The sequence below is a fragment of the Ambystoma mexicanum genome, chromosome 11 (assembly GCF_040938575.1).
Source record: "Ambystoma mexicanum isolate Mex_15411 chromosome 11, UKY_AmexF1_1, whole genome shotgun sequence".
Classification (NCBI taxonomy): Eukaryota; Metazoa; Chordata; class Amphibia; order Caudata; family Ambystomatidae; genus Ambystoma; species Ambystoma mexicanum.
Window position 1 is genome coordinate 1,271,405,312 of NC_090934.1, and position 27,342 is coordinate 1,271,432,653.

General features: G+C 48.2%; 1 protein-coding gene across 8 annotated transcripts in view; it reads left to right on the top strand.

Moving 5' to 3' along the window:
* The window catches only part of LOC138504316 (stimulated by retinoic acid gene 6 protein-like), a 432,147-nt gene that overhangs the window by 350,010 nt on the left and 54,795 nt on the right, over positions 1-27,342 (top strand). For all 8 annotated transcript variants that reach the window (XM_069624734.1, XM_069624732.1, XM_069624731.1 and 5 more), the window contains one exon: positions 24,887-25,007. In XM_069624734.1, the coding sequence (XP_069480835.1) occupies positions 24,887-25,007 (121 nt within the window). The remainder of the gene's footprint in view (positions 1-24,886; positions 25,008-27,342) is intronic.

Here is a 27,342-nt window from a genome sequence, read left to right on the forward strand (position 1 = left end):
AGGGGCATGGATCGTGACAGCACTCCCCCCTTGGGCCCCTCTCAAGGTGTTTCTTCCATCTGGCCCTGGTTTGGTCGGATGGTTCCGATGAAATCGTCTTACCAGGCGTGGTGCATGCACGTGCTCGCTAGGCTCCCATGTTCTGTTCTGAGGGCCGTATCCCTTCCAGTCCACTAAGTAATATAACTTGGACCTGGTGAGTTTAGAATCTAGGATGTCCTTGATCTCAAATTCGGGTTCTCCGTTAACCAGTACCGGATTTGGTGGTGTTTTGACCCGGGTTCCAAACTGAACAGGTTTTACGAGTGACACATGGAATACGGGATGGATCTGCATATTGGGTGGTAAAGCTAGTTTTACTGCCACATGATTTATAATTATCCCTGGTGGTATAGGGCCCTAGATATCTGGGACGAAATGTTCAAGTTCCTCTTATGGGCACGTGCCGAGACGCTAACCAAACTTCATCTCCGACTTGGTAGTGGCTTTTCTTCGGTGTTGATCAGAGAATCTTTTCTGTCTTTCTTTGGCTTGGATCAAGTGTTCTGCTGCCTTTTTGAAGGCTTGAGTGATGGTTGTATGTAAAGTTTCACTGTGGCCATTTCCAAGGCCATGGGGGTATCTAATTCGGAAGTACGTGGGTGCCTTCCATATACGGTATAGAATGGACTCTGTCCGGTACTGGTATGTAGCAAGTTGTTGTAGGCATATTCGGCTATCCACAGCACATCCTTCCAGCTTTCTTCCACTTGATGTAACATGCACCGTAGGTATTGCTCTAGTGTCTGATTCGTCCGCTCCGTTTGGCCATCAGTTTGGGGATGGTGACTAGTGGACAGACGAATATCAATTTGGGCAATTGCACAACTCTTCCTCCAGAAGTTAGACACAAACTGACTCCCTCGATCAGAAATCAGGAAGGAGGGGAAACCATGTAATCGTACAATTTGCTCTAAAACACCTTTGCCAGACTGGATGTGTTTGGTAGACCCTTAAGCGGAATAGAATAGGCCATTTTAGAGAATAGGTCAACAACCACTAGGATAGTGTTGAACCCTCGACAGGGAGGCAGATCTGTGATGAAATCGAGGGAGAGTGTGTGCAAAGGTGCAGGTGGAATTTCCAGAGGTTGAAGAAGGCCCGCAGGTCTTTGTTTCTGGGATTTATTCTGTGCACAAATGCCACATGATAGAATAAACTGCGAAATGTCCTTTCGCCAGGTCGGCCACCAATTCTTTCTTTTCACCATGGCTAGGGTCTTGGCAATTCCTAGATGTCCTTCTATCAGGGGGTCGTGATAACCAGAAATTACTTGTTCTTGTGGTACCTTATTCGGTGGATATAAACGCCCTCTGAAATACGGGAGTTGGTTGTTTGTTGTGTAATGTTCGCCTTGAGTGGTCCAGTCTTGTAGAGCCTTGGTGTTCATTAGGAGCCGAATTTCCTTTTGGAGTTCGTCCAGAGATAACGTTGTTGTAAGTCCTAGTACTTTGTCACCTGGAATAATGGCCGCCGGGTCTGGGGTTGAATATGCATTCTCATCAATACCCATGTGGGATAGGGTGTCGGCTTTTCCGTTCTGGACTCCAGGTCGGTATGTGATTATGTAATCATATTCTGCGAAGAATAAAGCCCATCGGAGTTAACGGGATTATTGAGCCTTTGTCGTCTTGAAGTATTGTAGGTTGCGATGGTCGATGATTACTGTGATGGTATGTCTGGCGCCTAGGAGGTAATGCCACAAAGCCTTAAAGGCTGCCTTGATCGCTAGGAGTTCCTTGTCTGTTATTGCATAGTTAAGTTCAGGTGTAGTACATTTTCGCGACCAAAAGGCCACAGGATGTAACTGGCCTGTTTTGGGATCCCTCTGGGAAAGAACAGCCCCCATTGCCATGCTGTAGGCATCTGTTTCCACTACATATGGGAGATCTGAGAGGGGGTGTCGTAGCACCGGGGCTGAGGTAAATCTTCTCCACCTCTTCTGTCCATTGGAACAGTTTGTTGTTTTTTCGTAATAAAGAAATGATCGGGTGCACAATCTGGGAGAAACCTGGGATGAATCAGCGATAAAAGTTCACAAAGCCGAGCATACTTTGAACACCTTTGACTGAAGACGGTGATGGCCAAATAAGGATGGTGTCTACTTTGTGCATATCCATCCGGACGCCTCTGGGAGTGAGAACAAAACCAAGGAACTCGACTTCGGTGACATGGAAGGAGCATTTTTCAAGTTTGGCGTATAGCTGGTGCTGTTGGAGTTTTGCAAGGACGGATCGAATGTGCCTGCCATGGTCCTGTTTAGAAGAGGAGTACACCAAGATGTCGTCGATGTAAACTAGGGCACATACATCGATCAATTCCCGTATTACATCATTCATGAAGTACTGGAATGCGACGGGAGTGTTGCAAAGCCAATAGGGCATCACCTGATATTCGTGCAGCCCATACTTAGTACGAAAGGCGGTCTTCATTCGTCTCCTTTCTTTACATGCATGAGATGTATGCCCCCCTGAGGTCCACTTTGGTGTAAATTTGGGCATCCTTGACTTGGTCCAGCAGTTCGGGGATAAGGGGTAGAGGATAAAGGTTTTTAACTGTTAACCGGTTTAGTGCGTGGCAGTCGATGCACGTTCTGAAGTCCCCCTCCTTCTTGGGTAAGAAGAATAGGGGCGAGGCTGCCAGGGATTTGGATGGGTAGATAAAACCATTTGCCAGGTATTGGTCCAGATATGATTTCAAGTGGAGATTTTCAGGTTTCGGTGAGAGCATAAATTCGACTACACGGGATTTTGCACCAGGTACGAGGTCGATCTGACAGTTATATGGCCTGTGATGGGGTAAGGTATTAGCCTGTTTTCTTTTTGGAAAACATCTTGGAAATTGTGGTATTCGCTTGGTAGTGTACTTGTTACACCTAGTACCAACGCCTCTTTATCTTGGACAGGTGTCTCTGGGTCAGACAATGGCATTTCCACTTGGTAGCATGCATGAGCACACTCATTGGAGAAGGCTAATTTCTTGGCTCGCCAGTCAATGTTAGGATTATGAGCCACCAACCACGGCATCCCTAGAATCACCAAGAACGGAGGGGCCTTGATAAGGTCGAAGGCAATGGCTTCCCGATGTCCGTCTTGGCACAGAAGGGTCAATTCTGCTGTGCGTTGAGTTACAGGACCAGAAGCTATCTCTGTGCCGTCGACAGTGGTGACCTTCTCAGTTGTCGTTTTCTGACAGAGGGGAAGCTCCATCCTTGTTGCCAGGCCTTGGTCTATGTAGTTACCAATGGCTCTACTGTCTATGTATGCCTCTACAGCTGTCATGATTCGCCATTTACGCCCCTTTTGGACTTCCTGGTCCATGGTGCACCAGAACATTGGAGCCGTTCTCCTCCCAAAATGGCCGGCGCCTCAGACATGTTGCGGTCTAGTGGTTACGCAAGAGCCCTGGCTTCCTAGAAAACAGGCACTCGCCGCGGCGCTGCACATCTCAACGCTCCCTTTCGAGTTCGCTGCTAGTGTGCTCATTGTTACCTTCCTTTCCGTTGTGCCAATTCTCCGATACTTTTCCATTTCCTCTTCCTTCCTGGAGTACTATGAGTGGCCTGTCGCCTTCGCCTAAGGCCGTTCATTTCATTCCCTCCTGGACCCCTATTCGCTATTCTGCGCTCACAGCCACATCCCTGTACTCTGCGAATAGTGCTTTTCCCTTCCTGGTTCCGCACTTAATCCTGGATATTGACTGCTCATTTTTTACCTTCCTGAACTCTTACCTTCCTCTGAGTCTGCTCGCGCTCCACACTGGATACGGAGGATCACCGGCCTTACCTGTATAAGTCCCGGACGTCCCGGTATACAGAACGACCTTCAAAGAAGAAGACAACAAAGGGCAAACAGGTAAGACCGGGGGCTGAGTGTGACAGTTTGAGATGGCAAGGACTTGATACTGAGTTCAACATGGAGGCTGCTGTCCAGGACCTAATGAGAGGAATGCAAGAATTAACAACAGAGGTTCAAAACTTCAAAGCCGAAAATGCAGCGTTAAAACAACTCGTGCTTTCCCAAAACTCAGCGTTCCAGGAAAGTGCTCTGGTAGTGGGCATAGTGGACAAATATGATTGGTTCCTCCAAAACACTGCGATCCTTCCTTGATTCCTGTTTGGTGCATTTCACATTTAAACCCTACTATTTTTCCACGCCCCGGGCCAATGTGGGATTTATAATATCACATCTCTTTGGTAATGCTTTAGCCTGGGCAACTCCCTTGGTGAATGCTGGAGATCCACTCCTGGACAATTATGACGGATTTGTAGAAGCCTTCAAAACCATGTTTGACCGCCCTGAACAAGTTTATATGCTCAGGAAAAGCTCCTGGAGTTCCAACAAGGGAACCAAGACATGCTATCTTATGTAACCCGCTTTTAGCAGTTGGCTAAAGAGGTCGATTGGTCCCAGGAGGCAAGTTTACCTTGTTTGGCAGAGGCTTAAATGACAAAATCAAGGACGAACTCGCCAGAGTAGCCCGTCCAAGTTCTTTCCAGGCTTTGATAATTTGTCCCTCCAAATCGACTTCCGAATCCAGGAAAGAAAGGCAGAGAAGAGAAAGACAAAAGCTGTTTTTCCAAATGTTTTCATGGAGTATCCTAGCCCAAAGGAAACAACCACACTGCACTCTCCTGATCCCGAGCCTATGCAATTGGGCTCTATATTGGGTGCAATATCTTCACAAGAAAGGACACGTAGGAACAATACTGGACTCTGTCTGTATTGTGCCTTCGATAAACATCTCATAAGCAATTGTCCTATAGCTCCACCCAGGCGTTCGGGAAACGCAAGCTCCCGGCCTTGAGCGGAGCCCAGCTTTGGGAGAAAAATACTTGCTCCACTTCTGCTCCTTCCTTGAATTGCCCGCAATTGAATACTTTGATGGTCCTGCAAACATCCTTGTCTACCGCCAATAAGGAGACTCATTCCATCCTGGCCCTAGTGGACTGTGGTGCCATAGGAATGTTCTTCGACCACAAATGGGCCTTGAAGCACAATATTCCTCGAGGATCCAAGGAAACAATCCAAGCTGTCGAAAGAATTGACGGGAAACCACTGTCTTCGGGACCCAAAACCCAACAAACCACAGAGCTGTTGCTCTCAATCAACAACCATCAGAAGATGCTTCGTTTTGATATCATCAAGGCAGCACACTACTCCATGGTTCTGGGGATGCCCTGGCTACAAAAACACAACCCATACATCAATTGGGCGGCCGGATCCTTATTTCTAGGCTCCGAATTCTGCTTGTCCCATTGTTTATCCCAAAACATTGTACAGACCATATCAATGGAACCCCAGATCCTCGAACAATCATCCATCTGTGTCCCCATCATTTCCCAAGTACCTGAGATCTACCATCAATACTTGGATGTGTTTTCAACAGCCATTGTCCAATCACTACCACCCCATCGACTAGAAGATTGTGCAATCGATACTGAAGACTCTGCAGTGATACCATTTGGAAGAATGTTTATTCTTTCCAAACCTGAGAAAAGGGCATTACGGGAATACCTGGACATCAATCTTGCCAATGGAACCATTCGACCTTCTAAATCTCCAGCAGGTGCCTCCTTGTTCTTCGTGCCCAAGAAGGACACTAAGGAACTTCAACCCTGCCTAGACTATCAGGGCCTTAACCAATGCACCCTTAAGGATCTTTACCCTCTGCCGCTCATTTCCGACATATTGGAAGATGTTCGGGGTGCTGTAATCTTTACTAAACTCGACTTACGGGGCGCCTGCCATCTCATCCGCATAAGGGAAGGCGATGAGTGGAAGACAGCCTTCAGGACCCCCTTTGGACATTTTGAATACCTGGTAATGCATTTGGCTTTGCCAACGCCCTTGCTGTGTTTCAGTGATTCATGGACAGAGTCTTTTCGGATATGTTGTTTCTCTTTGTCATAGTGTACTTGGATGACATATTGATCTATTCCAATGATTTCCAGTTACATCAGGAACATGTGACATCAGTCTTACAACGTCTACAAGAGAACAAACTCCTGGTTAAACCAGAAAAATGCATGTTTCATGTCCAAACAGTTCATTACCTAGGGTTCGTTCTGAGTTCCAAGGGAATAGAAATGGACCCCGCCAAGGTTGAATCTATCATTTCATGGCCATCCCCTACAACAGTAAAACAGATTCAATCCTTACTGGGACTTGCCAATTTTTACCGGAAATTCATTCCCACTTTCTCTGACATTGTACAGCCGATAGTTGCATTGTTGAAGAAAGACATTCCGTTCATTTGGTCTGATGCTCAAGAAACAGTCTTTCAGGAGCTAAAACGAAGATTTACTCAAGGTCCCATCCTGGCTCAAACGGATATCAATAAACTCTTCCTGTAGAAGCTGATGCCTCAGATCATGCAATAGGGGCTGTGCTAAAACAAGAATCCGAGGATAAGGTGGAACATCCCATCGCTTATTTATCCCGAACATTTACTCCCAGAGAGACCCACTATTCAGTCCTGGAGAAAGAATTGCTCGCCATCCGGCAACCCTTTACTGAGTGGCGTCATTTACTCCTGGGTGCCAAATTCCCTGTTCAAGTGCGAACCGATCACAGAAACCTGCAGATCCTGCAATCTCTAGAGTGCAGGAACAGTCGCCAAGCTCGGTGGCCCTTTTTTTTTTGCCCAGTATCAGTTTTGCATACACCATGTCCCAGGAACTAACAACGTAATCACTGAAGCATTATCCAGGCGTCCTGATTACGAGGCAGTTGAGCCCCGCGCCTTTCCAAAGATGTTTCTTGACCCGTTTTCGTGGCTCATGCCAACTCCTTATTGGAAAATATCTGTGCTGAAACACCACCTTCTGATCCCTGGAAGGATTACATCAAGACAAACCAATGGACCTTGGTCGCTAAAGATGGCTACCTCTTCAAAGATAAGAGGCTGGCAGTACCCACGCAAAAATTGAGAACCAAGATTATAAACTTCTGTCATGAGACCTTCCATTCCGGGCATCGAGGCGTTACTGCTACTCTTCGCCACATTCAGAGACAATTTTGGTGGCCTAACATGATCGACAGAGTAAGGGCGTATGTCCAAGCCTGCCCTGTCTGCAGTCAGAATAAGTCTGATAATAGAAAACCTGAAGGTCTTCTCCATCAACCCACATTGCCAGAGCGTCCTTGGGAAATAATCGCTACCGACTTCATTGTGGAATTACTACCTTCTAAAGGGTTTACTACCATTATGGTTACCATCGATTTATTCACCCACATGGCTCACTTCACCCCTTTGTACAAGTTGCTTTCAGCACAAGAAATGGCAGGAATATTTTTGAAGCACATCTTTAGACTACATGGCGTCCCTTCCAAGATCATTTCAGACCGTGGTCCTCAATACATATCCCAATACTGGAAACACCTATGCCACATGCTAGGCATCCAACGTGCCTTGTCTTCTGGATACCACCCACAGACCAATGGGATAACAGAGTGAGTAAATCAGACCCTAGAACAATATATGCGGTACTTTTCAGCCAAGGTCCAGGATGATTGGTCAATTTTAATTCCAGTAGCTGAATTCACCTATAACAATTCTGATCACTCTGCTATCAAGACAAGCCCCTTCTTCTGCAGTCAAGGTTTCCATCCATCTGTCCTGTCAACAATCCTACCTCATTCCACCCCAGTTCCATTGGTCAATTCCTGTATTGAAAAACTGGTCACGATACATAAGGATGCTAAAGAACATTTAGAAAAGGCCAGAATGGATGTCAAAAGACATGCTGATGCTAAATGGAGACCTGCCCCCGTGTATGGACTCTGTGACAAGGTCTGGCTGTCTTCTAAACTCTTGCCTCGACATCTGCATCCTAATAAACTGGCCCCCAAATACTATGGGCCTTTTTCTATCAAGGAGGTCATCAACCAAGTGGTATATCGACTTTGTTAAACGAATCTTCACGAGATCGTGGGTTACCTCTTCTTCCTGTAGACCGTGGAGTTGAGGTTGCCAGTATGTCGATGTATGATGGCCGATGAATGGGTAGCGCGAGAAATTAGCCCAATCCCCTCCTGACGATATAAGACAGGACGGCACTGAACCAACTCCCAACGCCACGGGTGGCACTTCTCAGAATTTGCGTGACGTCGAGACAGTGTTTCCACTGGCTGAGAAGGCTTGATGAAGTCACCGAAGATAACAGGGCTGAACACAGGAACTTCCAAGAAGGCAGTAAGGCACAGGTACCGGCAGGGCACAAGACAGGCAAAGGAGAACAGACTGCAAGGAAAAGCAGTACTGACAGGGGAATCCCCACAACAACTAGGAACCCAGACAGGACCTCCCCTACCCTAAATCAGGAACAGGCAAGGGATCCCTAAACCAGGAACAGGCAAGGGATCAGCAAAATAGGGAAGAAAGGGTAGGAGGGCCAGGAAGCAAGAAGGAAATAAGGAAATGAGGCAGGACTAGGCAGAAAAAGGTAGAACAGGGAACTGGAGGGCTGGAAAACGAGCGCCAGGACTCCAGCAGCGCATACACAGTAACAACCGCGTTGAGACGCGTTGTCCCTGTGTATGCGGTGCCCTTTTATGGCCCGGGGTCAAAGCGAGGCTTGGAACGCATGTTCCGACACTGCGCATGCGCGGGACGTCAAATACTGACGATCCGCGCATGCGCAGATCCTCGCAAGATGGCGGCGTCCACGGCGCCCATCCGAACCGCGGGTCGGCGTGAGGAGAGACGCCACCGCGGGTACAGCCTCCATGAAGGAGGAGACCGCTGCGGCCGTGGACCAGGGACCCCAGGACAGGTAAGTGGCGCCCGCGAGCGAGCACGCGGCGTGACACCATACCCCCTCCCGGACAACCCCAGAGCACCGGGTTTCCAAGGATAGCGGAGATAGAAGTCCCGAACCAGGCGCGGTGCATGCACGAAGGAGCGCGGTTCCCAAGTGCGGTCACAAGCAGGATAACCCTTCCAGCTGACCAGGAGCTGCAGAGCACCCCGCCAAATCCGTGAATCACATATCTCCTGCACCTCAAATTCAGGGACCCCCCGAACCAAAACCGGGGCAGGACGGGAACAGGTACGACCCATAACATCGGGCACATAGGGCTTCAAAAGGGAAACATGAAAGACAGGATGGACCCTCCAAGAGCGAGGCAAAGACAAACGAAAGGCAACAGACGAAATACGCTCTATGATGCGAAAGGGACCAAAAAAGCGGGGGGCTAGTTTCACAGGTAAGTTGCGTACCGGTAGATTCTTGGAGGACAGCCAAACCATGTCCCCAACATGAAGGACAGGCTCAGGGCTCCGTCTCTTGTCAGCCCGCTCCTTCATATGTGCTTGTGCCGCTGCTAAGGTACCAGCCGCCAGACGATGTTGATCGCGGATCAGAGACACCAGGGCATCTGCAGATGGAACGGCACTGGAAGATGTAGGATGAACAGGCAGCAGTCTGGGATGAAGACCAGTAGAGCAAAAAAAAGGGCTGAGTCCGGTAGCGGAATGAACAGCGTTGTTGTAAGCTGCTTCGGCGGTGTCCAACCATTCCGACCAGTTGTCTTGGGTAGCATTGGCTTAACAACGTAGGTATTGCTCAAGGGTCTGATTGGTACGTTCCGTCTGTCCATTAGTCTGCGGATGATAGCCGGAACTCAGGGCTCGCTGAATGTCCAAATGCCGACACAGTTGGCCCCAAAAGGCAGAGATGTATTGAGACCCCCGGTCTGACAGGATCTTCTCCGGAAGACCATGAAGACGATACACCTCGTGTAGAAAACATCGTGCCATCTGGGATGCAGTGGGCAGCTTAGGAAAGGGCAAGAAATGAGCAGTCTTGGTGAAACAATCCACCACCACCATTATACACGTGAAACCACCAGACAGGGGCAGGTCAACGATGAAATCCGTGGCGATGGTATGCCAAGGGTACGGAGGCGTAGGCGTGGGTTTCAGAAGACCAATGGGCCTTTTGCGAGGAATCTTGGTCTGGGCACATACAGGGCAGGAGTCCACGTAGTGCTTTACCAGTGTAGCCCATCCAGGCCAGCAGTACTGCCGTGCAACCAGTTCTTGTGTTGTGCGGACTCCACGGTGACCGCAAACGACGGAATCATGGCAATTTTGTAGAACGATTTTCTGGAGTTCCAAGGTGGGAACGTACAGACGATCCTTGAAAAACAACAAGCCGTCACGTTCTCTGATGTCAGCACGTTGTAGTATCTGAGATCTTGAGGGATCCGTTCGTGTGGCCTCAATCAACTGTTGGAGCTGGGGAGTCACCATCGATAGAAAATGTTTGGGCGCTATCAGAGTTCCTTGGCACCTTCAACGTTGTTTTCCAGAGACCGAGACAGGGCATCAGCCTTAGTGTTCTGGGAACAAGGAATGTACGTGACGGTGAAATCAAACTGTGAAAAGAAAAAGGCCCAACGAGCATGACGGGAGGTTCTGCATTGCAAAGAGCGCAGGAACTGTAGATTGCGGTGATCCGTGCGAACCACCACCGGGTACCTCCCACCCAGTAAGTGATGTCGCCACTCCTCGAAAGCAGCTTTTATCGCTAGTAATTCTTTTTCTATCACTGCATAGTTTCTCTCGCTCACTGACAATTTCCTTGAGTAGTATGCCACCGGGTGCTCTATTCCCGTGATTGCATCTTGCTGTAGTAAGACCGCACCAATTGCGTAGTCCGATGCGTCTGTTTCAACCACAAATGGCTTTTCATCATCTGGATGTCTAAGAACAGGAGCCGACATGAAAGATCTTTTCAATTCCAGGAATGCCTCCTCGGCCTGCGTGTCCCAGAGAAACGGCACCTTGGTACTAGTCAGGCGGGTTAGACTGTTGGCTAGTTGAGAAAAACGTGGAATGAAGCGTCGATAAAAGTTGGCGAAGCCCAAGAACCTTTGAAGCGACTTCACGCCATGTGGTGGTTTCCATTCTCGTATAGCTTGCAGTTTTGCGTGATCCATCTGTACTCCTGTGTTGCTGATCACATAACCCAGAAATTCCATGCTTTCCCTATGAAATTGGCATTTTTCAATTTTGGCATACAGGCCGTTGTCTATTAGTGTACGGAGGACTTACTGAACATGCACCACGTGTGCAGTACGAGTGTCAGAAAAAAACAGAATGTCATCAAGGTATACCCAGACAGATATTCCAATAAGGTCCGAAAAGACATCGTCCATGAACCGCTGGAAGACGGCCGGGGCGTTGCAGAGTCCAAACGGCATCACCCTGTACTCGAAGTGACCAATAGGTGTTTTGAAGGCCGTCTTCCACTCATCTCCCTTCTTAATCCGCACCAGGTGATAGGCCCCTCTTAGATCCAGCTTGGTGAAGATTTGTGCGGATTTCAGGGATTCGATGATGTGGATGAGTGGTAATGGTTACCTGTCTTTCCTCGTGATCTCGTTTAGTTGACGGTAGTCGATACAAGGGCGCAAAGTGCCCTCTTTCTTCTTGACGAAGAATAACGGGAATCCTGCAGGGGATTTGGACGGCACTATGTAGCCCTTGTTGAGGCAATCCGTAATGTACTCCTGTAGGACGCCTTTCTCGAGTTGAGTCAACGAATAGATCTTGCCGTGGGGAATAATCGCACCAGGCAGGACGTCAATGGAACAATCAAAGTGCCGATGGGGTGGTAGTGGTATGTCCTCAGGCTTGGAGAACGCCTTGTGGTATCCAGCATATTCATGAGGAACCGATTGAGTGGCACATAAACGAGCAGATACGTCAGCAGGATTGAGGGACTCCAAAATTGCAGGAAAGGTTTCGTGAAGTACACAGTCGCGAGGACAACGTGTCGAAGAGAACACCAGGGAACGAGCGGTCCAGTCGACCTGGGGATTGTGATACAACAGCCATGGTAAACCCAGCACCACCGGAAATGAGGGAGACTTGATGACGTCCAATGAGATTCGTTCGAGATGCCCTTCCACAGAGAGCCACAAGGGATCGGACTGTTGGCAAACCGGACCAGAAGACAAAGTAGAACCATCGATCACCTCGACCACTGTTTGTCGTTCCTTGTTATGTAAACGGATCCCATTGGCAATCGCGAACGAGGCATCGATGTAGTTGCCAGGTGCTCCGCAATCCAGAAGGGCCCAGGTCTTCACACACTTCCCTAGCCAGGCAACACCAACTTTCAAGATCAACAATGGTACTGAATTCATGGGAGGAAGGACAGATTCAGAAAGGCAGCCCGCTGCTGCCTTCGCCTCAAACAACGGGCCTGTTAGTTTTCCTGTTTCTTCAGAGGACGTAGCGGACAGGTGCCTAGAAAATGGCCAGAACCACCGCAATACATGCACAAGTTCTTCTGTCGTCTTCTTTTCTTTTCAGTCTCGGACAACGGACCTCGGACGGCACCCAACTGCATGGGTTCTGGACCCACATCGGTAGAAACAGCCGGTCCGGGGTTCTGTGCTGGAAGAATTGATTGATATCTGTCAGATCTGCGACGTTCACTCCGTCGTTCGGTTAACCTGTGGTCAATGCGTAAACTTGTTCCACCAATGCTGGCAACGTTTCTGGCTCCGGAATGTGCAGCAGTTCGTCTTTGTACTCTTCTCGTAGTCCCCGACGAAACAAGGTTTTTTGAGTGATTTCGGGCCATTGTGAATCGGTTGCTAATTGTCGAAACCGACTGATGTAGTGGATTATGTCACCTGACCCTTGCTTGATCTCCATTAATTGATTCTGGGCCATGGCTGCCAAATTGGGCGGTTTAAAGACGTCCAAAAAGGCTTTCTCGAAGGCAGCGAAATCACCCAACAGAGGACTGTTAGTAGAGACCAAAGGTGCGGCCCAAGCGAGTGCATTGCCGGTTAAATTTCCAAGGATATACCCGATCTTAGCCCTGTCTTGAGCAAAATGAGTAGACCTGAATTGGAAATGGATCCGACAGTGGGTACAGAACTCTGCCACTCGACGCGGATCACCATCATACTTCATCGGAGTAGTGTAAGCCATGGAGTTCTCAGGCGGTGTGGCAGGTTGTGCGGGATTAGCCAAACACCGATCCAACGCTTGTCTGAGGGTGTTGTTCTCCTGGCGGAGAGTGGTCATTTCAAGACGCATGGCACGCATTTCTTCACGTAGTTCCTGCATGTCGTCCATGTCGGGACTGGGGGTGAGGCGTCTCAATCTGTTAAACGAATCTTCACGAGATCGTGGGTTACCTCTTCTTCCTGTAGACCGTGGAGTTGAGGTTGCCAGTATGTCGATGTATGATGGCCGATGAATGGGTAGCGCGAGAAATTAGCCCAATCCCCTCCTGACGATATAAGACAGGACGGCACTGAACCAACTCCCAACGCCACGGGTGGCACTTCTCAGAATTTGCGTGACGTCGGGACAGTGTTTCCACTGGCTGAGAAGGCTTGATGAAGTCACCGAAGATAACAGGGCTGAACACAGGAACTTCCAAGAAGGCAGTAAGGCACAGGTACCGGCAGGGCACAAGACAGGCAAAGGAGAACAGACTGCAAGGAAAAGCAGTACTGACAGGGGAATCCCCACAACAACTAGGAACCCAGACAGGACCTCCCCTACCCTAAACCAGGAACAGGCAAGGGATCCCTAAACCAGGAACAGGCAAGGGATCAGCAAAATAGGGAAGAAAGGGTAGGAGGGCCAGGAAGCAAGAAGGAAATAAGGAAATGAGGCAGGACTAGGCAGAAAAAGGTAGAACAGGGAACTGGAGGGCTGGAAAACGAGCGCCAGGACTCCAGCAGCGCATACACAGTAACAACCGCGTTGAGACGCGTTGTCCCTGTGTATGCGGTGCCCTTTTATGGCCCGGGGTCAAAGCGAGGCTTGGAACGCATGTTCCGACACTGCGCATGCGCGGGACGTCGAATACTGACGATCCGCGCATGCGCAGATCCCCGCAAGATGGCGGCGTCCCCGGCGCCCATCCGAACCGCGGGTCGGCGTGAGGAGAGACGCCACCGCGGGTACAGCCTCCATGAAGGAGGAGACCGCTGCGGCCGTGGACCAGGGACCCCAGGACAGGTAAGTGGCGCCCGCGAGCGAGCGCGCCGCGTGACAGACTTCAGTTACCAGACTCCTGGAAGAAGATTCATCCCGTTTTTCACACTTCCTTGCTCAAATCTTATATTAAATCCATCAGATCAGCTCATCGACCTAACCCTCTGCTTGTCAGATTGAATTCGCGGTTTCCAGGATTTGTGACTCTAGATATAGAAGAGGTTGGCTACAGTACTTAGAGGAATGGAAAGGATATCCCCCCAGTGAACGAACATGGGAACCATTCTCCAACATGAATGCCCCTCACATAGTGCGGAGATTCCATCTAGCTCATCCAGGTAAACCCGGTGGATCGGGGTTTAGGAGGGGGCATGCTGTCATGATTTGCCGTTTACGTCCCTTTTGGACTTTCTGGTCCAAGGTGCACTGCAACGTTGGAGCCGTTCTCCTCCCAACATGGCCGGCGCCTCAGACACGTTGTGGTCTAGTGGTTATGAAGGAGCCCTGGCTTGCTAGAAAACGGGCAAGCCCCCGCAGCGCTGCGCGCCTCACCGCTCCCTTTCGAGTTCGCAGCTAGTGTGCTCATTGTTAGCTTCCTTTCCCTTGTGCCAATTCTCTGATAATTTTCCATTTCCTCTTCCTTCCTGGAGTACTAGGAGCGACCTGTCGCCTTCGCCTGGGGCTGTTCATTTAATTCCCTCCTGGAACCCTATCTGCTCTTCTGCGCTCGCAGCCACATCTCTGTACTCTGCGAGTAGTGCTTTTCCCTTCCTGGTTCCACACTTAATCCTGGATATTGACTGCTCATTTCTTACCTTCCTGGAATCCTGAACTCTTGTCTTCCTCCCAGTCTGCTTGCACTCCACACTGGATACGGAGGATCACCAGCCTTACCTGTATAAATCCCGGACGTCCCGGAATACAGAAAGACCAGGGGCTGAGTGTGACAACAGCATGCATCCGAGATGGTTGTTTTTGACTGATCAAAATCACAGGCAGGGCAAGGTGTGAGGTCTGTGGCTCTTTTCCTTCGCTCGACAAACAGACCTCTACGCTTGCCGGGCCTGGAACTTTTCCGACTGTTGTTCTCCTCATTCTTTATCTGTAGCTCCACTGTTCTCCTAGGGGTTTTTAAGGGACATTCTCTGAGAAAGTGACCTGATTTCCCGTGGTACAGGCATAATTGCTGTTGTCTCCTTTTGTCTCTTTCGGCCTTGGTTAATGGGCTCCGTACCCCACCAATTTGCATGGGTTCCGAAGTGTTTTCTGATGAACGCGGACTCTTCTCCTTTGAGCGTACATACACAGTCCGATTCTCCGTTCTGGTTCGATCTGTCCTTCGATCTTGCAGCCTGTGGTCTAGCTGCACCACTAGGTTGATGAACTCTGCACAGTCTTTTGGCGGGTTTACCACCTGAGCTAGGACGTTTTTCAATTCCCCCCCATAATCCTCGATGGAATAACGCTGTTTGTTTCTCCTCAGGCCACCCAGTTTCAACGACAAGTCTATTAAAAGTGGCGATATATCTTAACAAATCTTGGCTGCCTTGGCGGAGGGACAGAAGTTCGTTATCCAGAGCTTGGCCCTGGGTATGTCGGGCGACCAGCTTCTCCATCTCCTGGTGAAACCCCCTGAAATCCTGCAGGAGTGGGTCATCCTGGCTTACTAACAGTATGGACCAATCCGCGGTACTGCCACTCAGATATGACAGAATTAAGGCAACCCGTGACTGATCGTTAGGAAAGGCTCCGGGTCTACAAAGAAAATGGAGGCGGCACTGGTTCATGAATACTGCATATTTTCTTGGGTCACCCGTAAAACGTTCCAGTGGGGCCAAAGGAACTGCCCCAGGGAGGACCACCTGCAGTGGATTGACAGATGTGGCTGGAACCGACGGAATACTTCCTGTCAAAGGAGCCTACCCAGCCTGTGTTTGGAGCAATTGTCTGGCTAATTCATCGGTGTGGTCCTTGGTGACAATCAACTCCCTGCTAAGGGCGGGGGTTTCTTGCTGGACGGAGTGCACATCAGCCCGTAATTATCCCAGTAACTGGGCTAGTTGTCAGTCTCTGATGTTTCCATGACACCCAGGTGGATGTTTTAATTGAGGCTTTCTTTCTGTCACGCTCAGCTGGTATCCACGGGGGTGCCACACGATACTGGATGGAGGTCTAAGCACTATCCCGGACCCCACTCTGCTTGGTTATGTGCCAGATGTTGGGTAGCGCCTATAACAGGAGAATGGCAGGTTAAGATACTGGTTCTGTGATGGGTGGACTCCCACCTCCGTCTGGTCCAAATCCCCTCCCTTGGGGTTATTGCTCACCTTAGGTTTTTGTGCGTTGAACTCTCCGCCCTGCGTCTCTGTGCAGAGGCGCGTGGTTGGTGCGGGTGTTCCGTGGACCTAATTGCTTCACTGGTCCGTGTGCCCTTATGTTGGGTCCAGACCGGCTGTGACTCCGACTCTGTTTGCTGTCTTCCAGGTGAGTTATATCTTTTCCGCCTTTATTCTGTCTCTTTCTTTCTCTCTGTTTTCTCTGTCTTGTTGGCGTCTTGCTCCACTACGCTGTTCCCTAACAATGTCTCTTTTGTTTTCACAGGGATGGTTGCATTCTCAGAGTTGCCGTGCCGATGGTGAAGACCACGGTGAGTTATTGATGTGTGGAGCGCTGCACTGTTTATTGGTGTTAATTGCTAACCTGTGTTCTCTTCTCTTCTTTATACAGGTTGCAGTGATGTTCCGGAGTGATGAGCGATCGAAGCGCTGCTTGCCCAGGTAAGTGCTTTGTTAATGCTGACCTTGTTCCTTCTCCCTTGCAGGTTGCGGTGAAACCCGGAGATGGGCGAGGTAAGAGAAGCACAGGGTGCTGCCAGGACTGGCTGCTTGTCCAGGTAAGAATTATTATTAATGCTGTACTTGTTTCTTTACCTTTGCAAGTTGCGGCAAACTCCGGAGATGGGGGAGGTAAGCGAAGCGCAGGATGGATTCAAGGCCAGTTACTTCACAGGTAAGTGCTCTTGCTCGCTAATGCTGTTCTTGTTTTTCCAGGTTATGGATCTAGGGCTTTAGGATCCTGCTCCAGAGAAGCAGATGAGCAGGAGCTGGACAGAGTGAGCGTTACGCTGCAGGAGTGCAAAATTACGCGTAGCGTGTTCTGCTGTTTGGGTGTGGTTTAAATAGCCCAGGTAAAGTAGTTCCAGGCCAAGTAGTTCCAGGCCCAGCCACCCCCAAAACACTAGACCACATGGCTTGGTTCTAAATAACTGAGCTGTGTAATAGTCCTCCATGTTGTATTAAGGTCCAAAACTGGTATTACTTTATTCTGGATAATGAGCCTGGCGCCAAAGGTGCCAGGACTGACTCCATGTATGTTTCTGATGGAGTTTTAAGGCCCTTGGGGCCAGTGTGAAGGGCTTTAGCCCCAATGCTGCCAGGGGGCTGTTATACCTGAGGGGGTCAGGGGCATGGATCGTGACACTTGATTATCTGGGTGTCACATACACAAATTACGCGGATGACACCCAGATACTCATACCTATCACCGGTGATCACATTGCAGACAGTAAGACCCTTAACGACATTTACCTTTTATTCAAGCTTGGATGACATTGCACAGACTTTGCCTCAATTATGAGCTGCTTCTACTAGGGTCCTCAGCCAACTTGAACGAAATTATGGACAACTTGCAACTCCTTTAATATTGATGAAAACTCAATTAAAGTGGCTAATGTGGTGAAAACACTAGGAATTTACCTTGATTCTACACTCATGTTAAGAAGACAAATTAACAATCTGGCATCATCCGCAGCACATACATGCAAGCTCATCACGGCTTGCCACCCTTATTTGACATCATCTAACTGTAAACATTTAAACATTCCTAGGAACCAACAAATCTCGGCAACCAGACACACAATCAAATGGCTTAACATTAAGCAAAGAATTGACCTCAAAACACTGGGCCTCATTACGAGTCCGGCGGTAACCGTCCTGGAAATTCTGGCAGGTTACCACCGGACTCATGTTACCATTCCGCCTCTGTGATTGCCGGAATCACCGGGGCATTACAACCCCGGTGACCCGGTAATTCCTGAGGTGGAATTCTGTAATCCCCATTCCCATGGGAATGGGGAAGTGGAAACACTGGCACCATGCTGTAATGGTGCCAGTGTTTCCATGTCCGCCTGCAGGCAGGTGGTGTTAAACCCGCCAGGTCAGACCTGGCGGAATGACACCTCCTGCCTGCAGGACTCTTAATCAGCCGGTCCGGAAAGAACGGATTTACCGCCACCCTTCTTTCCGGACTGGCTGACTTGTAATGAGGCCCACTGTCTCTTACACTTAAGCGCTTAGCCAACAAAGCGCCCATCTAACTGTCCAATTCTATTGCCAGACATTCATCCTCACGACCCACTAGATCAGCCCAATCACATTGCATCTCCATTCCACGCTTTAAACAAAAGCGCGCAGGAGGGTTTAGCTTCCCTGTCCTAGCAGCTAAAACATGGAATGCATTACCAGTCACCTTGAGAGAGGAACCCTCATTCCTAATCTTCCAAAAAAGGGTAAAAACGTGGCTGCATGAGCAAGACACTATCCAGTCTGCTTAAACAAATAGACAAGCCACCAATCTCTGCAGTATATTTGTAACTTGTAGATATATAACCTGTCTACTTATGTTGCTACTTACCACTGTGTCCTATGCATACAATTTAAACTTTGGGCATGCAACTACTATTCCGTATTATCTGCCTGATGTATACATTGTAAATCCCTGTATGTAATGTAATTATTATTATTGATTCATCTCTGTCTGACTGATCTGTAACATGTAGGAATAGCACACAGATGCCTCCGGGAATAGCCCCCAGGTGCCTCCGGGCTGGGTTGCGCTCTACAAATAAACAAACTCAAACATCCGGCGGCTTCACAAAGCCCTGGACAGGGCTGATATCATCTCTGGCCCTCTGGCATTGATGACCAAAGATTTTGTGAAAGCCTTTGACTCATTCTACTGGGGCTTTGTCTGGGAAAACATGTCACGTATGTGCTTTGGGCGACCTTCTTAGCATGGGTGTAAATGTTGTATGGGTGCCCCTGAGCGGTGGCTCGGGTCAACAGAGGGCTTTCTAGTCATTTCCCGCTAGAGATGGGCACGTGCTAGGGCTGCCCCCTTTCACCTTTCCTCTGTTCATTCTGGCTATGACCCCCTGGCGATTTGGCTTAGAGGCGACCCTCTTATTAAGGGTTTCCAGTGACCATCGTGTTGGGAGGACCAGCTATCCCTGTATGTAGACATCCTGTTGTTGTATGTAGGGGAGCCGCAGTGGTCAATCCCAAGGATAACCAAAATCCTAGCAATTTATGGGCATCACAGCAGCCTTCAAGTCAACTGGTCCAAATCCTTCCTATTCCCAGTGAAGGGCAGCCGGCGGCAACCCCAGAATGCACCACATTTCCAGTGAATTAAAGGTTCCCCATGAGTTATCAGTTTGGAGGATATGTAGGTGGGGTTTACCCCAGAATATTGCGGAAAAAAAACTAAATGCACAATTAGTGTGTATTCCGCCTGGTACAAAAGATTGAATCCCATAATACCGAACAAGGGGTTGCAGGGGTGTCCCTCATTTCTCTCGTTCAGTATTATGGATGGGGGTGTCCCCCTCATACATTAGATGCCGAGCGGGGGACAACCGAAATCCAAAAAGCTCAAATTACAAAATGCCAACAAGTGGGCTTTGCAATTTTGTAATTCGAGCTTTTTGTATTCGTTTTTTAACGTAGATCCGAGTAGATAACGTGCATGGCAAGAACGAGGCATGTTATTCTGTTAGAAGTACGGGTAACATGACTAAATAGAGCTTGGCTGGCCAGGACCACTGGCGTAACAGGGGCCTCCGCAGCCCCCGCGGTGCGGGGGGGCCCGCGGTGTGGGGGGCCCCACCAGCACATGGCTGGGAGGGGGGCCCCAGTAAAAAAAAAAAAAAAAAAAAAATTTCTAAAAAAAAAAGTTCTTTTGAAATTCACTCTGCATTCATAAAGAACATTTCTGTAACAGAAATAATTTCTTTATGAAGGCAGAGTGACTACAAAAAGAACATTTCTTTTTGAAGTCTGAGGGCCCCCGTAGCCCATGACATGGAAGACCCTAGGCTGGAGGCCTCCATGTCATGGGGTGGGGAACCCTATGCCTTCAAAAAGAAATTGTTTGTTTTTGAAGCCACTCAGCCATCATAGAGAAATTATTTTGATTATGGTTCGGTCCTTAACTGAAATAATTTCTTAATGAAGTTATAGTGACTTAAAAAAGAAACAATGGGGCTCATTCTGACCATGCCGGTCCGGAAACAACGGTGCTGGTAAGCTTACAGGCACTGTTGTTTCCGGACCGGCATATTACAGGTCTGCCTGGTGGGGCTGCCGTGCCCGACAGGTCTGACCCTGCCAGGCACAGCAGCCACGGTAGGCAGACCTGTCACGGAAGCACCGGCACTGTTAACAATGGTGCAGGTGCTTCTGTGTCCCCATTCCCGTGGAGTCTGGGGTTTAACGAAATTACCGGCACCTGATTTCCCAACCGCCGGACTTGAAATAGCACGGTGGCACCGGGAAGTCAGGCCATAGTAATTTTTTATGGGTCTGGCGGCAACCCGCCGGTAGCACCGGCACGGTTACCGCTGGACCCGTAATGAGCCCCAATTTCTTTTTTAAGTAATAGGGCCCCCCCTAAACTCCATGAGGTGTGCGTGTATGAGTCTATGGTGAAAAGGTGCACACTCAAATGTATAGCCGGCTGCCTGTGTGTGTATGGTGAAAGGGTGCACACTTAAATGTATGGGTGGCTGTGGGGGTGTGCCTGCATGGTGAAAGGGTGCACACATAAATGTATAGGTGGCTACCTGTGTGAGTGTATGGCGAAAGGGTGCACACTTAAATGTGTGGATGACTGGGTGTGTATAAGGTGAATGGTGTGTGTGCTTGTGTACAGGGGCACAAGAAAACCTTCATTTCGGGGGGGCTAACCCTTCAAATGTTGGGAGAGGCGCTAACTTCACATGCGGTGGGGAGGGGGAAACTTATTTGTGTGGGCGCATCCAAATTATTTACGCATTTTAATGAGACTATTCTAGTGCAGATTCAATGTTACAAGCAGTTAACTCTCTCCTATAAGTCTCCTGTTCCCTTTCTACCCTTCCAATCACTGCCCTGACATGCAAGTATTAAACCCACATCACGATTTCAATCGCCTAAACAATGTGGAATTTGAATGCAGGTACTAACAGTGAAATGCTTTACGTTGGTAATTGCTGGGTTCTTGTTAACAGCAAAAACCAGGTGCCGTTTAAAATCTGTGTCCTGTTCGGTCTGGCAAATGCTCTAAAGGTTAGCCAAGTTGAGTCAATATAGCCCAAAATGTCAGGGGGGTAGTGCTGAAGCCCAGTCAACTCAATGGTGTTGCGCTACTACTTGTGTTTAATGCCTTGCTTACTCCTAGCCCTATTCTTCCTCGTCCCAGTACTTATATACGAGGCAGTACGTGTGTTTGAGGCACTCTGCCTCATACAAAAGTACTGGGAAGAGGTAGAGGTACATGGAGGTAATGCCTGATTTAGCTACCTGTAATCTTCATCACTCCTAGTCCCACTGTTCCTCATCCCAGTACTTACCTATGAGGCAAGGAGCCTCATACGAAAGCTCTGGGACAAGGAAGAGGGACGCAGAGGTAATTCTGGGCCAAGGAGCTGATTGTGGAGGTTGGGGTGGTGGGTGGGAGGGAGAGTGGATGTGTGGGTGGGCAGGATTGTGTGATAAATCATAATGGTTGTCCATTTCCAGGCTAAGCAGGCATGATATGTGGTATTAGTGGCTAGAGAGGCATTTTGATTTAGCCAGTCTAGTCATTCCTCAGTTTGGTATGACTTTCTTTTAACTGGACATTTCTGATAAAGTAGTCCTGCTAACTTTAATTACCTGGCTAGATTGGCATTTGGGTGCTGCTAGTCTAGCCATTTCTTACTGCGGCATTGTATATTTTTCTGGGCATCTGTGATAAAATGATATGATGTGATTCAAGTCATTTATAATGCGCCTGTACACAAGTGTACACAAGGGAGGGATGATAGAGGGAGGACAAGACAAACGATCTCACTAGGCCTTGTGTCATTGTGAGAACGAGAAGTGCAAGGGAAAAGGGAGCAGGGAAGTTCAAGTGAGAGGGGAGGGGAAAACAGGGCAGCAATGCTCTCAGTAAGTGCAGCCAGGGCAGAGCAGCTATTGGTTGTGCAAGGAGAACAATGGACTGCAGGGTTACAGTTACAGCCCCTAAGTGCATGGTAGGCCCGGAGGCAGTGCAAGGGTGACAAATCAAGAAAGAGCCTGGACTCAGAGAGACTCTGAGGGTAGCCAAGCAGCCAGTCAGTACAGCAGACAGGTAGGTCAGGTAGGTCAGCAGGGGGGGAGAGAGAGCGAAAGCAGCAGAGAAGAGGAAAGCTTTTAGCTGCTTCCGAAACTTCAGGTTGTCCGCCTCAAGTTTGAGAGGGGCAGGGAGGCCATTCCAGTTGGAGGCACCAGCAGAGGAGAGAGGTCTACCCCCACTCTCTGCCTGGAGAAATGTCTAAGCCTTAGAGAGTTGGAGGTAGCTGAGTGAAGGGTTAGAGAAAGAAGGTATTTTGGAAGAGAGCATTGGATTTAGTGTTGGCACTGGCCCCAGAAAGCCTTGTGGGCAATGCAAAGGTTCTTGAACTTGATACTTGCAGCCAGTGGAGAGATTTCAGGGCTGGAGAAATACAATACCAGGGCTTGAGGCCAAGGCTAAGTCTTGCAGTCCTGTTCTGGATTATTTGCAGATGACGGAGACTAGAGGAAGACAGATTGAGAAAGTGGCTGTTGCAGTAGTCCAGCTTAGCGACAGTGAGCTTCTGGTGGAGAATGAGAAAGGGAAGAGTCCCTTTGAGGAGGAGCAGCTGGTAGTGGGACTTCTTGGTGATGTCCGAGATGTTAGGAGAGAAAGAGAGTGTGGCGTTGAAGATGACACCAAGGTTTTCTGCCTCGCAGGAAGGCAAAGGAAGAGGGCCCAAGGTGGTCTGCTATAGTGAGAGAGGAAACACAGTGGCAAGGGTCCCAATGAGAAGGATCTCTGTCTTACTGGCATTAAGGCAGAGATTGTTGGAGGCGCACCAATCCTGAATCGTGGATAGACAGTCAGGAATGAGCAAGAGAGGAGAGGAGGATGAGGGGAGCCTGAAGGAAAGCTGAGTCCTCCGCACAACACTGAAAGTTAGAGGATAATGTAGAGATCAGGGAGGCCAAAGTGGCCAAGTAGAGGTTGAAAAACCAGCGTGAGAAGATAGAGCCCTGGGGAATGCCACAGGTAGAGAGAGGTGGCGGAGAGAATGGGACCACGATCGACCTGGGAGCGGAGTGGCGGTCCAAGTGGAAGTAGGTCAGTCACTCTAGGGTCTGATCTGTGATGCCCAGGTTCTCACAGAGTCGATTGATCAGGATGGCGATGTTGACCCTGTCGAAAGCAGAGGAAAGATGAAGGATGAGAATAGAAGGAATGCTGGAATCAAGGTTAGAGAGCAGCACAGGTGTTAAGGAGAGCAGTTTCCATGCCTCTGGCAGCTCTGAAGCCAGACTGATGGTCATGAAGACAACCAACAGATTCAGTGTGGAGAGTAAGCTGGGAGATGGCAAGCTTTTCCAAGAGTTTGCTCAGGAAAGGTGGAGATTGAGCAATAGTTTTCCAGCAGGTAGGATCAGCAGACTGCTTCTTGAGGAGTGGGTGCACAAGGGAGTGCTCAAAGGGAGAGGTGAACATTGCAGTGGCGAAAGAGTGATTACAGAAATCGGCCAAGGCTGGAGCGAGGGTGTCAATATGGGCTTTGATGGTTCTGGAGGAGCAGCGGAGCACCTGTTTGGACGACACTTTCATAGATCGGACTTGTCTAGAAACCTCGTCAGGTGTTGTCAGAGAGAAAGAGGAAAAAGGAGGAGGAGAGAAGAGATGGCCAAAATGGGCCGAGAGAGGAAGAGGACATAGAGGACAGGATGTCCTGAGATTTAGCAGAGAAATGAGAGGCCAGAGCTGTACAGAGGGCATGGGAGGGAACAGAAGAGGTATAGACCACAACAGGATTGACCAGTTCCTTGCAGATTTTAAAGAGTTTGGCCGTGTTGTTCGAGGCCATGGAGACACATGCTTTATTGTGTGCTCTCTTCTTGATAAGTGTTATTGGTTTGACTGGCATTTTGCTGAAAACAGTACAGGTATGTCTAAATGTAGCCTGGCATTCTGTACTATAATGTTATTACGTGTTTACACTGGTCTACATTGTGCAGCCAGTTGGAAGCATTAATGTTCCTGTGCACTGTTGGTGACTTGCATGTATTGGATTGTGTTACCCTACAAAACAATTGCAAACACTCTGGCTTTATAGCCAATTTATCTCAGAAAGTGTGCTGTATATTGCATTAAAACACATATTTATATCTTTTTCCTAGTGCAGTGTGCGGCATACCCCTTCGGCAGCACGTTCATGCGTATTGTGCAAGCGTGACAGTCTAGGCCGGCCCAGAGTGTGGCGCAACCCGTGATTTGTTGCCGAGTTGGGGGGCCCCCTCAGCATGGCTCGCAGGGGGGCCCCCACATTTTGTGTTACGCCACTGGCCAGGACGTGCATATACTGTGTGTGCTTGCGTAGACTGAAAGCAGTACTGTTGGCCCATCTAGATAAGTGTTAGCATGCAGCCTACAAGTGGTATGTTTGACTACGCTGACGCGTGTGTGTCTCATCAGGTCAATCAGAGTTCTGTAAATCAGTATAATGTGTTCATCACTATTCTAGTAACATCAGCTTTACTTTCAGTTCATTCTAGTGGATTTTTATATCTCACCCAAAGCTGTGATGAGGCTGGACCACATCATCTTGGAAGCCGTCAACAAGACGCTTGCGGACAAGACCAAAAGGAGTCTACTCATTCTAAAAGGTCAGGAGACTTTAAAAACAGTCAGTCCAATTGCCTGCATTATCTTGGCTAGAATAAAACCTATTGGGTAACTCCAAACTTCGTGGACGTTGACATTTGACATGACAAAGTTAGGGATGGGGAAATTTGCTGTTTTTAGCCACATCAAAATAATGAAGAAGATGGAGGAGAAAGTGCCTACTTTAGTTCTCGTAAAAGTACCCTTCTATTTAACCTGTTAGATGACTTTTCAGTATCCTCTGACCTTCTCCTCCAAACGAGAAACAAAATGCCCCATGCAGCTTTCTGAAGTTTTCAAAATGAACAACCTCTTAACCTGTCCATGCGAGGTATTGCGTTACAATCCATATGTTGCTGCCCAGATGTTTGTGACGGTCCCCTGGTTTCTCCAAGGCCTAAGCAGGTTGTTCTTCGGTGGGATTGCAGATCTTCTAATTCTCAGCTGCGGATAGTGTGACAGGGCCAAGGGTAAGACCCTGTCAAGGGTTGAGGTAGGGTGGCAAGGAGTTCGATCAGGAGGGAAACAGGCCAGATCAGGAGGCAGTGGAAGATTAGAGACAGGAGGAAGAAAGAGAGGGAAGAGCTTGGGGAGGGACGAGCAATAAAGTTTCATGAAAGGTTCAGAGATGGTCATCCTAAAGAAGGATGCCAGGCCAAGCATACTGCCCCCACTAGGGCACTTGCAAAGTCCCTTAGCATAGATGGGAAAGGGTATGGTCTTTAATCCTACCAATATTGGGGCAAGCTGAGGCAGTGGGAGTCACCTGGCTTTCGAGAATCTGTCCAATCATAGGTCCTGGTGGATTAGGGAGCCTGAGCAAGGAAGGTGGAAGCCCCTTCAAGGACGAGGAAAAATTCTACAGGGGCCACCCATAGTCTTGGAGCCCCAAATAACATTAATGTATATAATTTTATTTATCTTCATAGTCCGGTTTCTTATAGACATTGTTGGCACAATAGTAACTCACACTTCTTCAGACCTATAAACAGTGCCGACCATACTTTAGTAGCACAGTAAATACACAATTCATATTGTAGACAGACAAATCATGTTAAATCAAATCTCCATGTTATTAGATTGGTAATTTTATATTTTGTAAATGTTTTAATATTTACATTTATGTGTACATGTCATTTCTTTATCATATGAAATATTGTGTATTTTGGTATTTTGTAAATTTGATACATGGAATTGTTTGATATTGCTTTTAAATGATTTGTGATGTTTTTTTTTTAAAACCAAAAGCAAATAAATAAATAATATAAAGTTAAATTAAATCACAAAACATTATTTCAGATAAAATACATTTTCCATACAAGTGTCATACAATTCCAATATATTGCAGCTTCATGAGTATCAAATATTAACATTTTTACAAACATTGTTAATTGTCCCAATTAGATTCAAAACAATATGAAAATTAGCTTTATCATTACCTCTAATTGAAAAAGCATTTACCAAAAATGTACACAAAGGGTTCACTAAGCAAGGATAAAAACATAAGTGTTGGTGTAGTTTGTAAAATGGAGCCCCATTAGCAATGGAATGAAGGTCCTTTTTCCTAAGGCACTATGGGCACTATCACAAGGTTGGCGGTATCCCAGCAGTAAATCCGCCAACGCAAATAGTGTTACCGCAACTCGGTCCAGCGTGATTAGTGCCGGATCCTGAGTTGCGGGAAGGCTGTAAATCCCCTTTTTTGTAAGAGTCCATAGGACTCTATGGGGCATGCTGGGAGCTATAACCGCAGTGCAAATTGCGCCGTGGTAATAGCACCACAAATGAGCAGAACGTGGAGATTTTTACCTCCATCAAAAATCTGGAGGCAAACCTCCCACTTTCTGCCCAAATTCAGGATTGGGGCAGAGCGGTAATGCAGCGGTAATAGCGTTAATGTTGCATTTTTACCGCTCAGCCCAACTCCTCATGACCCCCTCTATCTTGGGCAAAAAAATCATAAAATGGAGATTTGTTTCCCAAATTTCAGGATTACAAACACAACCAGACAACTCAAGAGCATTACACCCATTTATAATTTACAGTTTTCATGACAGACAACAAATTAAATTAAAATTTAGCCAAGAAAGAACATGAATGCAGACATAATATTCAGGAGCGGCCCGAGTTTGGAACGGTAAATTCACAAAGATCAATGGCTTTGATACATCATTTTCTTCTCATTGGCAGTCATAATAGTCATGAAAAAGAGAATTAAACGTCTGTGTCAAGCTGGCAACAAAAGCATCAGGATTCAAGCATCAGGTGGGGAGGTGTAGTCAATTCAGATCTTCCATATTTTCAGCCGATAACATGATGGGCAACATTAATGTTCTA